The sequence below is a fragment of the Diabrotica undecimpunctata genome, chromosome 9 (assembly GCF_040954645.1).
Source record: "Diabrotica undecimpunctata isolate CICGRU chromosome 9, icDiaUnde3, whole genome shotgun sequence".
In the NCBI taxonomy this organism is placed as follows: Eukaryota; Metazoa; Arthropoda; class Insecta; order Coleoptera; family Chrysomelidae; genus Diabrotica; species Diabrotica undecimpunctata.
This window is the reverse complement of record NC_092811.1, coordinates 25,379,583-25,394,229: the sequence shown is the minus strand read 5'-3', so window position 1 is coordinate 25,394,229 and position 14,647 is coordinate 25,379,583. Positions and strand designations below refer to the sequence as shown.

Below are 14,647 nucleotides of genomic sequence, written 5' to 3'. Positions count from 1 at the left end.
TCACATAAATAACAGATGTATGTACAACCTCCACAATACTATTAAATCTAAAACCCTAACACGAACATCAAAGATTAGAATATATAAAACGGTGATTAGACCGGTGCTCACGTATGGGTGTGAGACGTGGACCCTGACAAAAGAAACTGAAAGAAAACTTAGATGTTTTGAGAGGAAAATCCTCAGAAGAATCTTTGGGCCTTATCACGGCATTAATAGCAACCGATACCGAATGAGAACAAATTCTGAGGTCAAGCAGATGTATAGAGCGAGCGATATAGTCCGAAGAGATTAAATCCCAACGTCTAAGATAGGCTGGCCATGTCCATAGACTCCCTAATAACCGCCTTGCCAAGTTAATATGGGAAGAAAGCCCTTAGGACGTCCACGAATGCGATGGGGATACAATATATGGTCAGATCTAAGAACAATGAGACTACCCACTGACCCAACTATTATGGACGACCGTTCAAGATGGAAGAAAGTTGTGCAGTCAGCCAAAACCCACCCCGGGTTGTGTGAGAAGAAGGCCATATAAATATTTTACAAATAATAGTATATATGATTATAATGAAAGTAAAAACGGAAATCGAAAGTTGCATCAATAATCATGAGAGAAATATCAAAGACGCAGCCCATATTTTACTCAATGAAAAAAAGTCTATCAAACACATTAATAGAATGTAGCATGCTCTGGTTACCAATACTGAAAGAAGAAATCAGCTACAAGAATATACCAACATTAACATGTTGACTTCCATGTGCACACTATCATATCCATAAGCTTGTTTGGGAAAATCAATATATCGGTCATGGGGACCACACCGTATTGTTTGTTAAATCGGCTTTTTATGTAAATATTTGATTATGGATATATTATTTTGAGTCTTCTATAGTATTTTTTTGAAATATACAACAAATATAGTATGTGCACCAATGTGGTAGTCATGGCTTCACAGACCTGACAACTAAGAAAAGCTGCTATTCCTATAAATAGTTCAACAGAGTTCAACACTGGCAAGAGCCGACCGCATCAACTTCGTGCCGAATCGGGATGGACGAAGTTCAAATTGAATTAGTCAGGTCCTGACGGTTCAGTAAAATGGATGACTGAGAAACAGAACGTGTGTTACGATTATACAGAGAGATTTCTACGCCTTTTATAGGAAGTGAAAGCGAGTTTGATGATATTGATTTAGGCCCCAATTTTACAGCGAATAATGAAGAGGCGTTGAGTAATACAGAGAGTGATGACTCCACTGACTCCGCTAATCTACCTAGAGTAGCAAATACACTGCTCTTGCCAGGTAATTTTTATGAAATCATTATAAGTAGAATATTGTATGACTTTTTTTATTTGTTTTTTAGGTACTGTATCTGATTGGAGCAGACCAGACACCTCAAAAGTTAAAAATATCATATACAATAAAAACAATGACGTAGGTAAAAATTCCGATATTACCGAAACTTTACACAATGGAAATCCAATTGATTTTTTGACCTATTCTTAGATGATAATGTTGTTCAAGAAACCAATCGCTACGCTATTCAACGGCTAAATTTTAGGAATTTTAAAAGATGTTCTCGAGTACAACAATGGATTCTCATTAACAATGAAGAAATCCGCACATGTCTTGGATTGGTATTATGGATGGGACTTAACCAAAAGCCTTCAATTTCACATTACTGGAAAAAAGATAACTATTTGTTGACCAGTAAAGTAACTGCGACAACATATCAAGAAACCGATTTAAACTTTTACTTAGTATGCTACATTTCTCTGATAACTCAAAAGCACCTGAAGGCGATAGAATATATAAAGTCCAAAACTTAATTGATATGATGACAAAGAAACTTCAATTTGGCTCACAATTCCTTTTTGGGCAGTATTTTTTTCCGTCAATACATTCAGAATAAAAGACTGCTTCAAAATTCTACTCATTTAGTTGGGACATTACGTGTTAACAGGAAGCAAATGCCATCTGAAGTAGGAAAAGAAAAGTTAAAAAAAAACGAAGTTGTTGCTCGTCAAAACGACTGTGGTATCACAGATCTTAAATGGAAAGACAAAAGAGATGTTTTGTTATTAACCATTAAATATACATATCAAGTTACAAAAGTGCATACTCGAAGTGGCATAAAATCTAAACCATGTGCCATAATAGAATATAATATCGGCAAATCTGCTATTGATTTATCTGACCAGATGGCATTCTACCATTGAGTTTTAAGAAGATCTGTAAAATGGTATCGAAAAGTTGCATTCGAGATTATTCTAAATACACCTGTAGTAAATGCAATGTAGCTGTATAATTCAGAAAACAAACAAGGGAGATGCCAAAATTGCTGTAAGGAAGTCGCCAAGAAAGAGGGGCGAAAAGAAGCACAATAAACTTCTAAAAAAGTGTGGACACGTTGTCCGATTTGTTGTAAATATCTTTTATTGATTGTTTCTTTAAATTGCATTAATCCGTATTTTTGATTTATGTTTATTTGATGAATAAACTATTTTTCTTTTCACTTAAAATAGTGTTTTATTTTGAAACATCCTTGCCAAAAAATAACAGGCTATATTTCCAAAATTGGTCTAGGAGACCAACTGATTAAAATTTTCACATAAATTATTAAGCTTGTGGATCTGTACAGGTACATACAATGATTGACTACATCAGTATGCTGTACACCATATAGGTACACACTTTTCCGTTAGCAAATAGGGCTGTGTACCAATATGGTTCACAAATACATAATGGCAAATAGTACTAAATCAGCTTGACAGTCAACCTGTTAAAAAAGAGGTAATAGCAAGTCAGAGACACATCAACTACAAACAGAATTTGATATTAATCCCAGAGTACAAAATCACTTCTCAGAATTTCACTCAAAATATGGCTAATGCCTTCAAGATCGATGCCAAATAAATAAACTGTCAAATTAGTATTACCATTCAGCGCTAATTAAAAACATTTACAGTCAATAACATGACTCTCATGTTATTGCATTAACGATGAAGAAGAATGGTTAGTACCTACGGGGCTAGAAGCTTTCAACAACCAACATATTAAAAAAAACCTCTAACATCGGCAACGAAATATAAAAACTTTGACACTGTAAGAGATCAAATAGAAATATTTCGGGACACTGTGTAGTTGTAGGAAATATTCGTTTATACGATATTTATAAAAGTGCAATAATTAGCATATAACTTTAAATAGTAAAAATCACTTACAATAAGAAATGTTCATCCCACTGAGGCGAATCCGTATTTTTCGCCACGGCGGTCTGGTTCTTCTGTGGCGGTTCGTCCATTTCCACCACACAGTACGGTTCTGCACAGCCTTGGGAAGCACCTAATTGTGCCGCTCTCACTACCTTCACTAAAAGTCGTTTTTCTCCTGGAATTTGCCGCACGCCTGACGTCAGGTGATTGGGCGTTGAACTAAAGGTCGGGCTAATGTTTCCCTAAAAATCAAATATGTTTTGAATAAAATATTGCATAAATGAGGATGGACGTGAAGTAAACCTTTCGTGAAGCTACCATACCATAGTTTGACGTGAAACTACCGTACCAAGCAAAAACATATTTCCATTATATTCAGAATAATCACCCAACACTCCCACAAATTTGAGACAGTATTTGTATATCTGTGAGCGCTCGACGACACTGAAAATAACACTACACAAACAGGTGCCATTTTCGGCTCAACCTCCTTCTTAAATTGTCAGTTATATCGAGAAACACAAAGGTAAACTCTACAAAACAATAATATACCCAGACATAACGTATGGTACGAGGATGTTTCGAAAGAAAAGTACTAAGGCGAATCTATGGAGCGGTGAATGACAATGGAGTGTGGAGAAAGAGCATATAACGCGGATGAAACAAAATGACCCAGCTAGAAAAACGCTCCGTGATAGACCCATTACTCAGAGAAGAGGAGGAAGACCCAGAATAAGGTTCCTTAAAAACATCGATGAAGACATGAGAAATATGAGAATACGAGCTTGGCGCAGGAAGGCGATGGATAGGGACGACTGGAGAGAAATTCTTGAGGAGGCTAGGACCCATACATGATTGTAAAGCCAGGATAATGATGATGATACAAATATACATGACATAATATTTAATAGATTTTTCCGTCGACTGTCCATTTATGATCAATTTTAACACCCTCAAAATCATTGATTAATGACCCCTATTAATGAATGATTTTCTATTAATGAACGATTTCATTATAGGCAACACAACATACATTGCTTGCATAAATTAATTAAACGCTCTATGATTGGCAGTGACCTGTGATGTAGGCAACCAAACATATACCTATTTATATTCCCAATAAAAAAATTAAAATGAAGTAGCCGCTGTTAGTACTAGCTGTCATTGTATGTCATTATTTACTTTATTGTTTAAAATTCTGTGTATTTGAAAAATCAAAAGATGGATATTGACGAAGAGTTTAATTTAACTCCACCAGAAGTGGCAGAAACAGCAAATGAAATATCTTTAAGTTTAATTAAAAGTGTATATTAATTCATTAAAGTTAATGAAAGCTAAAAAAATTTTGTTTATCGTTAAGTAAATAAAAATTTAAACTAAGATATCATTATTTCTGAAAAGTACGGTCGACGGAAAAGTTTTGTAACGAACTTGTGAATTATCTCGAACCTCGAACATTAACGCGCTCGCTTCGCTCACGCGTTAAAATATCTCAATTGTTAATCGCCCTTATTAATACACTTGTTGGTTAAATAACTAAAAAACTTAAAACTTAAAAAACTTGAAAAAACTAAATGACATTCACAGATACTTACCATACCCATACTATCATAATGTACAGGCAACATTTGTCCTGGCACAGCAACATGTCTCACTAACCTTGGGCAGGTTGGATATTCGGCCAAATTTAAGTCAACGTCTGTATTTCTTAGTGCGTCCGTCAAAATTTCTCTAAAAATGTACAAAATGTAATAATTAATTCCTTTCTCCTCCAGTGACAACTATTATTTTAAACTAAAGTTATACACAACATCAATAATAAAAAACAAATTACAGATTTCGCTACTTTCCGCGAAGAGGACCAGCAAGGCGAACTGAAACTGGTATAAAAAAGGAAGAAAAGCAGTTTCCAGTCCAATTCACGTGAGAATACTTACGATGAGGGTGTGAAATCTCAAATAAGGAAAATTTTCCATAATTTTTTTTTTTGAAACATCACCAACCAACCTTCTTCTTCTTCCTATGCCGTCCCCATTAACGGAGGTTGGCGACCACATTTTTAAAAGCTTCTCTGTCTTTTGCAACGTGGAATAATTCGTCTACAGTCATGTTTGTCCAGTCTCGAATATTTCGCAGCCATGACTTCCTCTTTCTACCTATTCCCTTTTTGCCATCGACTCTACCCTGCATGATGACCTGCAGAAGACTATATTTATTATTTCTTAGTATGTGTCCAAGGTATGCAGTCTTGCGTACTTTTATCGTTCTTAAAAATTTTTTGTCTCGATCCATCCTTCTCAGCACTTCCTCATTGGTGACCCTGGCAGTCCATGGAATTCTCAACATTCTCCATCCGTCGATAGCATAATGAACAGAGTGAAGCATTACGAGGACCTACCTGCTTTTTTAAAAACCACATTTCGTAGACCACTAATAGGTTTGGAATATGGTAAAAGAGGTCGAGATTCGGTAATGATGGAAAGAAAAGATATCATATCCTGGAGGCATAAGTACCTTAGACAAATAAAAACATTGAGGAAGAAGGATCATGTAAACCTAGTTTATATCGATGAGTCTGTCGGTGCTTCAGTCAAAAATGAATGTAGGGACACAACGATCAAGAATCCACTTGATGCCTTCATAAAAAGGCCCTCTTCTGGACTGAAAGCTTTAACCCAAAGAGGTCCTCGGTTTGTTCTTCTTCATGCTGGAAGCGAAACTGGTTTTGTGGCATGCGCCGAATTAACTTTCTTGGCCAAGAAAAGAACCACTGATTACCACGACGAAATGGACGAGGATCTATATGAAGAATGGTTTGAGAAGAGGTTAATTCCAAACTTGCCGAGAGACAAAGAAAACGTTGTCGTTGCCGTTTTGGATATCGCGTATCCAAAACGGCAACTAATTTTATCTAATCACTCTCGTAAGTTTGATTTCCCGAAAAAATTGTGGAACAAAAGGCAAATCAAGGATTGGCTAATCGAAAAGAACATTTCTTCGAGGAAGATTACCTAAAAAGTGAATCAGTGAATACTGCGGCTGCATTTAGAGACGAGTAGGACAAGTACAAAATTTTAACAATTGAGAAAAAATATGGCGTTAAGATTTTGAGACTACCGCCTTACCATTGTGAGCTGAACCCGAGTATTTAAGTATTTAAGAGTAAGTATTTACGAGGTATTAAATATATTATGTATACAGGCTTTTTTATACAATTAATTTTTTTTTTGTTTATTCTCTTATTTAACTTAATTTACTATTATTATTTATAATTATTACTTATTTTAATTTATAGGTTTTTAAATAAATATATCTTTTATAAATTATTTATTACTAAATTTTCTACAAATTTTCAACAATAGAAGAGTTATTAGAAGGGGCATTATTTTTATTACTTTACCATCATTTTTAAGAGGCCGTTATAATGATGAATGCACTATATTTGTAAACGTTCTTTACTTGTATATCTATATGAAACATATACTAATAAGAAAGTATGAAAACAATACTTACATTATAACTTCCTGCAATTGCGATTCGTCGAGATTATTCTTAATATTTCCCACAGGAGCGAGGGCAATTTTGATTTCAGGCCATCCGTCGCACTTCACGTTGGCTTTAAGTTTTTCCGAGACGCAAAAGATATTAAGTCTAGCCCTGAAGCGGTTGACGTTAACACGGTAATGCGACGTTTCGGCCTTTTCACCCTTCTGTCTGAAACTTTTCAGCTGGAAAGCTGGCGTCGATTCGCAGTCGCAGGTTATTGTCTGAAAAATAAATAGAAGCAATAAGAGACTAAAACAATGTTTGAAACTTTTTACACAATTTAATAAAGCCACAAGGAGTATCGTCACGATATAATCTTTTTAAGATTTTGATTGTAATTGTTTTTGTTTTTATATATCGAAAATATTTGAAAGGAAGCGAATGAGATATGAATGAAATCGTCTACGATAATCCAAACGCAAAGGCCTAAGAGCACGTGAAGCTCTTTTTTCACTTAATATACTGATACAAAGATGCCTAGACGTCAATCAAGATATATACGTCTGTTTTATTGACTATAATAAAGCATTCGATAAAGTACGACATAAACAATTAATGAATGTCCTGAAATCAAAGAAGATTGACTACAACGACCTTAGGATCATATCAAATTTATACTACAAACAGCGAGCAAAAGTACGTGTTAACGAACAGCTCTCAGAAGAAATTGAAATAAGATGTGGAGTGAGACAGGGATGCGTATTGTCGCCAATTCTTTTTAATGCCTACTCCGAAGAGATCCTGAAAAACGCTCTTGAGGGTGAAACAGCTGGAATAAAGGTAAATGGAGTTCTAATTAACAACATTAGATATGCGGACGACACTGTGATCTTAGCCGAAAATATTGAAGATCTTCAGAGACTGGTGACCAGAATAGCGGAGTATGGAAAAGAGTATGGTCTAACAATGAATGTCAAGAAGAAGAAATTTATGAGAATATCGAAAACTCAAAGAAATAACGAGAATCTTCTAATAAACGGAACCAACGTCGAACAAGTGGACAAATATGCATATCTTGGAACAATGATTAACTCCACAAATGATTATACTCAGGAGATCAAAATCAGAATAGAAAAGGCTAGAGCAAATTTCAACAAAATGAGAAGAGTGCTATGTACAAGGGATTTAAAATTGGAACTAAGAGTTAGGTTGGCGAGGTGCTATGTTTTTTCGACTTTATTTTATGAAATGAAATATTGACCTTGAATGCGACATCAATGAAAAAACTGGAATCATTCGAGCTGTGGGTGTATAGAAGAATTCTGAAAATATCGTGGACAGAACACGTAACAAACAAAGAGGTTATGAGAAGGATGAATAAAGAAATAGAAGTTTTAAATATAATTAAAACAACTGATTATGTAGGGAAAGATCCAAGGAAAGAGAAGCATAGGGAGACGTAGAATGTCATGGCTGCGCAACCTGAGAAAGTCGTACGGATGTACATCAAATGAACTTTTCAGAGCAGCCGTCTCAAAAGTCCGAATATCTATGATGATTGCCGACCTCCACCGCGGAGATGGCACTTGAAGAAGAAGAAGAATAAATATATGACAACAGTCTGGTACACCAAGATATTGTGTTGATTTTGTAATATCAAAAGTAATTGAAAAGCGATATTACAGAATATTGTTTCAAATATAATTTAACTGTGTTGTTCATAATTAATTATTATTACTTTTGTGATGTATTCATTTATTCATGTACAATTAATAAGAAGTGACCATGAACACCTAAAAATATATATTCCTATTACCAACTCGAACCTCCATTATGACGTGGATTGTATAATGCAAAATTGACCTTTGCATGAGAGAAATTCAAATGTTAAGGCATCCAATCATTGTTAATTAATTAGAGAAGATGAGTAATAAGAACAATTGAATAATAAATCAAATAAAAATAAGAGAAGAGATAAAACATAAACAGCTATACAGAAAAACAAATTTTGTTTCATTAACGCATATACCAACCACACACCACACTTCTTTATCGAAAAATGTATTTAAATTAAATAATTTTGTGATTAATATGCGGAAGTGGACACATTTTTGCTTATAAGTAAAAAAAACATATAATTTTATTATTTTTCATGTCATGTCAAGTACGTTTGCAATAAGTTTGCAATAGAATAACAAAGATTGCCTAGCAAACTATCAATTGATTTATAACAAATGTTTGGTCTGAAAGCTATTTATATTTTAATACCACTGTACCTACATCACATAAAAGAAGTGTCTAATATATCTAGCCCATAATATCATTCTGAAAATCTAAAAAAGATATTTTACAACAAAATAATGCCACAATTTTATAATCCCCGAATTATTGTTCATAAAAAATGTTTATTATTTATTATACTTTCTTTGTAGAAAAACATGTAACTTTCAAATTATAGAGACAACTTGGTTGAGAAGCACATTTTCAATGGTTGCATTGCATCATTATGGACGCTATTAAAATCATTGTGATTCAGATAGGAAAAATATTCACGAAGGTGTAGACTTACTAATATTGCAGTAAGCAACTTTATTTTTAAGAAACATGGATCTTCCAAAATGGAATTATAGGTTGTTTATGGAAAAATGAAGACAAAATAAGTGTCAGAACTACAAAAACAGAGGGTAAAAGGTTAAAGTGCCGTCTGTTTCCTTTAAAAAGGTTGGCTATCATTACGGCTATCTTTACCTTTGATACTGCTGCTATAAAGAGCTCAATAGAGTTAGGATTGTACCATTGTCTTAAAGTTTTAGCCAGGATATACGTCGTAACCATTGTTTAGCCAGGATATACGTCGTAACCATTGTTTAGCCAGGATATACGTCGTCGTCATCGGCCTATGCTTCTTTTGCCCAGTATCTTTCCCTGTATAATGATCTGCAGCAACGCATATTTCTCACCTCTTATGACATTGTAACCTCGGAAACCTTTTTTGGATGGTGCTAGAAAGGTCACCAATGGAGACACTGCGGACGGCAACCAGATGGTTGGTGGAGAGCGAGTCGTGGGTTCGAAACTAGCTTTTGGAACCGGGAATGGGTCCAACGGACGAAATGAGTAAAGATCTGACAGGATAAGACGTATTAGAAAAGATACCGAAATAAACAAAAAGATAGATGGGTAAAATTACCAAAGATAAGATAAGATAGGAACAGGGCGCCACTTAATTTTTTGGACTTTAAGGAGAAAATTAAGAAACCTTAGATAAGAAAAAAGATAAGGAAAAATATTTTGGTTCTGAGACCAAATCCAAGGAAAGATACCAACAGTTAATTATTAAATAAATTTGGTCAATACACTATATAAACAAATAATAAATATATTAGGTGGACTCCGTTCACCTACTTACCTACGAAACTTAATCACCCTGATCCTTCTTCTGGTCGAAGGTATAATAATAATTTAATATAATAAGCAAATATTCAGAGTTATTATGTTATCAGGAAACTTGTTAGGAGTCGACAAATAAAATTCATACATAAAACAAAAACAATATATTCAACAACACAATGATGTAGGCGGCTGAATGTACACTCAAGTAATAAAAATACACCATCAATTATTAAATGGTGGTATACATATAAAAAATAAACAGTATTATGATTGATAAATACCTTTACAAATACAATATAATGTAATCATACACAAATTAAATTATCAGCGAAGACAGTCTGATGGTATATAAAAATATTCAACTAAAGTTGATTACAGAAAGTCTCTCTTTGCTATAGTAAATAAAAAAAATGAATAACAAATAACACAAAGTTAATTAAAGTTAAATTCAAAGAATACGACAAGATTACAGAAATAAAAATTTAACCAATCCGCACTGGTTAAGTTAATTATCTGTTCGCACTGTTGTTTAAGGATTAACGGAGAATTAAATGTTCGTAATCTAGAAGTTCTTAATATCTGATGGAAAGTTCGTAAGAAAATGTTGAATGTTCTTTAAATTGAATGCAAAAATCAGTAGTTACTCTTAACTACAGGTGAAGACATGGATGAACGTAGATTCGCCCAGATAATTGAAGATAATATGATACCATAACCATACCATATTATTCGCCCAGATAATTGAAGATACTATGATTACTTACAGTAAATCTTGATGACTGCTACACTGCACTGAAGCTAATACTATACTTGTATCAACCACTGAAGTTATTTAAATTAAAAGGTACATTATACCAATATTTAATCTAATATGATGTTAGATTAAAAGAACTCAAATATAGAAGTGTATACACACTTAGAAAGAAAATGCACAGAGAACAGAGACGATAAGATATGGAGAACGTCCTTACGCAAAGACTGTCCCGCCAGAAGTAATGTTCCTCTCAAAATTTCACAAGCTTCCCCCAAAAGTAAGGTGTGATATCCCCACTTAAAAATGACAGGCCAGCCTGGATGGATTTCTAAGAAGGTAAAAAGATTCTAACGATATCGAAAATAACGGTACTCTTCTAACTAGGAACATGATGAAAGATAGATCCTTTCGGATTAAGTTCTCTCAGAAAATTCTTATAACGTGCCTTCGACGATATTTACCAAATTTATCGAAAAGAAATAGCCTGAAACCGGAAAGAATTAACCGACCATTAACGAGGATAATAAGTCGGACCTTCCGTCTTTTGAGATAGTCGGTAAATTCCAATAAAATTTCCTAATGGTCACACGACCAACCGCGTATATATTATTTGCAAATACGGCCATCGGCGTCTCAGTAACAGGGGTAAAAGGATTAAAAATTATAATATTTTAATTATAAAAAAAATGTTACAACATGATTCATCCCCCCACTTCCAAACCAACTCGCCAACACACACTACCCAACCGTGGCGTTTTAATGGCTTAAAACCCCAAAAGTTATTTTCCATGAAAGACGAAACTATCAGAAACACGAAACCTCGGTCTCCGGCGGCTCCAACACCCCCAACCAAGGTAGCGGTTGGAACAGGTTTGGAGCAGAGGCTGCTAAGAATCCCCGGAAAAATCAGGCTACTACAAAGAGCGACAAATGCATATTTCTTCATGGTACTGGAGGAAGAGCTGAAAAACATAAAATGGGACATCATCGGCCTCAGTGAAATAAGGCGGGGAGGAGGAGCCCAAATTACTCTTAAATCAGGACACGTATTTCATTTTAGAGGTGAAGAAGACACTTCAAATGATGGAGTAGGATTCATTATACATAGAAAGCACACACAAAATATAGTTGAAAATATCAGCATAAGCCCCACGATTGTATATCTCATCTTTAAACTAAATACAAGATATAACCTTATGGTAATCCAGACATATGCTTCAACGACTATCCACTCGGATGAAGAAATTGAAAAATTTTATGAGGACCTAGAAACAGCGTTACATGCCACACCAGCATATTACACAATAATTATTGGCGACTTTAATGCGAAAATGGGGTTTCAACAAGATGATGTAGAAGTAGCAATGGGTAAGTATGGCAATGGCGAAAGAAATGTACGGGGGCAAAGATTGCTGAACTTCTTACACCAGGAAAAGTTATTCATGACGAACTCTTTTTTCGATAAAAAGCCTCAGCGTAAATGGACATAGATCAGCCCAGATAGCAGTGTCAAAAATGAAATAGATTATATCATAACAAACAGAAAATAAATAATCAAACACATCGAAGTACTCAACAAATTTTCAATAGGAAGCGACCACTGATTAATCCGAGCTAAGATACTATTAAATGTCAAATTGGAAAAAACAAAGGTGATCCAAAAACAATAAAAAAATGGATTCCCCCAGAAAATAAAGATTTGTATGAAGATACACTAACCAGACATAGATAAGACTTGTAAGACGAAATAGAAGATGTAGATCAAGCAAATGATGGCATAATGAAGGCTCTAAAAGAAAAGAAAAGGGAGTGCTGCCCGACCGTTCTGACCCATGAAAAACTAAGCCAAAATAACAAAGAGCTAATAGGTAAAAGAAGACAGCTGACGGAAAAATACGGCTCCAACTACACAACAATGAAGAAATTAAATAAAGATATATACCGGTCAATCCGAAAAGACGTAAGAGAAACCAATACAAGAGAAATAACTAAAATAGTTCAAGAAAACAAAAGTATAAAAGTTTTGAGGCGAAATACGAACCACATAAGCAACAAAAATATGTACAAAATAAAAAACAAAGATAAAAACATTACTACTGATAGAACCAAAATCCTTGAGGTTGTCGAATCCTTTTATCGCGAAATGTATGAGAGCACCGACGAAATGCATGATCAGCCCCTGCCCAAAGTCACGAACTGTCCTCGAGTGCGACTAGTGCGCACTACGAGGCGCATCGGCCCGCCTCGAATTTTCCTATTGGATCTTGACCTGGAAATCCTTATTTATCGCTCGAACATCGAAATCCCTATTTATCGCGCCAGGCTTCTTCGAAGTTAGAAGCCCCAGATGCCGATGGAAGTCCCGGAGTAGACCCAGTCATCGCCCTCCCCCCCTACCGAAAGTGGTCGGGAGACCACGTAGGCTTCGGCAAACTGGTACCCTACGAAACCCCGTTGGATGTGGCAGATGGGATCCGGACGACCGAGAAGAAGACGAACCCGTTGGAGGAGTTGGCTCGCCGACCGAGGATGGACCTGTAGGAGCTTGAGATGCCGTCATCACGACCTTCCACTGTAAATAGTGCAGTGTTCTGTGAATTTTTTGAACATTTTACTTGTATTTTATGCATATTTTCTTGTGTATTTTCACATGTATCCTTATTGTATTTATTTTTCCCAGCCGCAGTGTCTCCAGAGGAGGGGATGTCCTCGAGCGCGAGTGCGCACTCCGAGGCGCATCGCCCCGCCTCGAATTTTCCTATTGGCTCTTGACCTGGAAATCCCTATTTATCACTCGAACAGCGCATATAAAAATTGGCGATTTTCAAGTCAGTCCCTCACCGGCTCTCCGAGAGCTTGGGGCGCTGCTTCCTACATTTTTCCATACTCTGAGAGTTATTATTCAACTGCAAATTTGGTGTTATTATTTCGACAATCCTTTGTCATGTAAGAAATATCTTGCCTTTTTCAAGGCAAGACACCGAAGACAGGAATATTTTCAAGTCCATACCCTGAAAATGGACCTAAGTAGAGGAGCTCTCGTCAGTATATTCGAAGCCCAATACAGAGCACCCGAGGATATCAGAAGGTGGTTAGACCCTTATTTGTTCCCCCGAGGTGACAAAACCAGGGATCAGAATTAACGCCAGAAATAACTCTGTACGAAATCAAAACGGCACTTTTAGAAATGAAAAATAACTATAACAATAGCTTCCAGTACGATTTTCTCAGAGAAATAGGGGTTCGATAATACAGGTGACAATATAATGTACGTACAATAACATTGTCGAACTCCCTTTATAATTATGAGTACTCCGTTTATTTCACTTTCACGCCCAATGTTTTCTGCTCTTCGCTGATTATAGTAGAGGTTTGATATTAATCTTTTATCTCGTTATCTTTGACGGAATAATTCGTTATTTTCAATACGTTCTTTTGAACCTAGAAATAAAACTGAAAGTTTTATGTGTCGAGCTGTCATTTATGCTATTGGAGGAAATATAGGTTATTAGAAACACTGGTTTAAATTTCTGTTTTTCATACATACATTGCGACTATAAGAATTTCAATTAAATTGGCTTTTAATTAAAATAAATTACAGCATTTATCTTTCCTTAGTATATTTTGTCAAAAGGAAATCATCTGTGCTCCTTTTAAACATTTTTAATTGCTTTTAATTTGTCATGAACTATCCTACTATATTGTTGACTACGATTCTTTGAACCATGTTTCCAATTACAAAACGATTTAAAAACAAGTTATACTGAAAATTGCTACAGCTTCACTATTATTAA

General features: G+C 35.2%; 1 protein-coding gene across 6 annotated transcripts in view; it reads right to left on the bottom strand.

Annotated features, from left to right (window-relative positions):
- Positions 1 to 14,647, bottom strand: part of LOC140449695 (uncharacterized) — a 189,127-nt gene that overhangs the window by 33,132 nt on the left and 141,348 nt on the right. For all 6 annotated transcript variants that reach the window (XM_072542988.1, XM_072542986.1, XM_072542990.1 and 3 more), the window contains exons 4-6: positions 6,734 to 6,987; positions 4,816 to 4,951; positions 3,230 to 3,462 (exon numbers count right to left, since the gene is read on the bottom strand). In XM_072542988.1, coding sequence (XP_072399089.1) covers positions 3,230 to 3,462; positions 4,816 to 4,951; positions 6,734 to 6,987 — 623 coding nt within the window. The remainder of the gene's footprint in view (positions 1 to 3,229; positions 3,463 to 4,815; positions 4,952 to 6,733; positions 6,988 to 14,647) is intronic.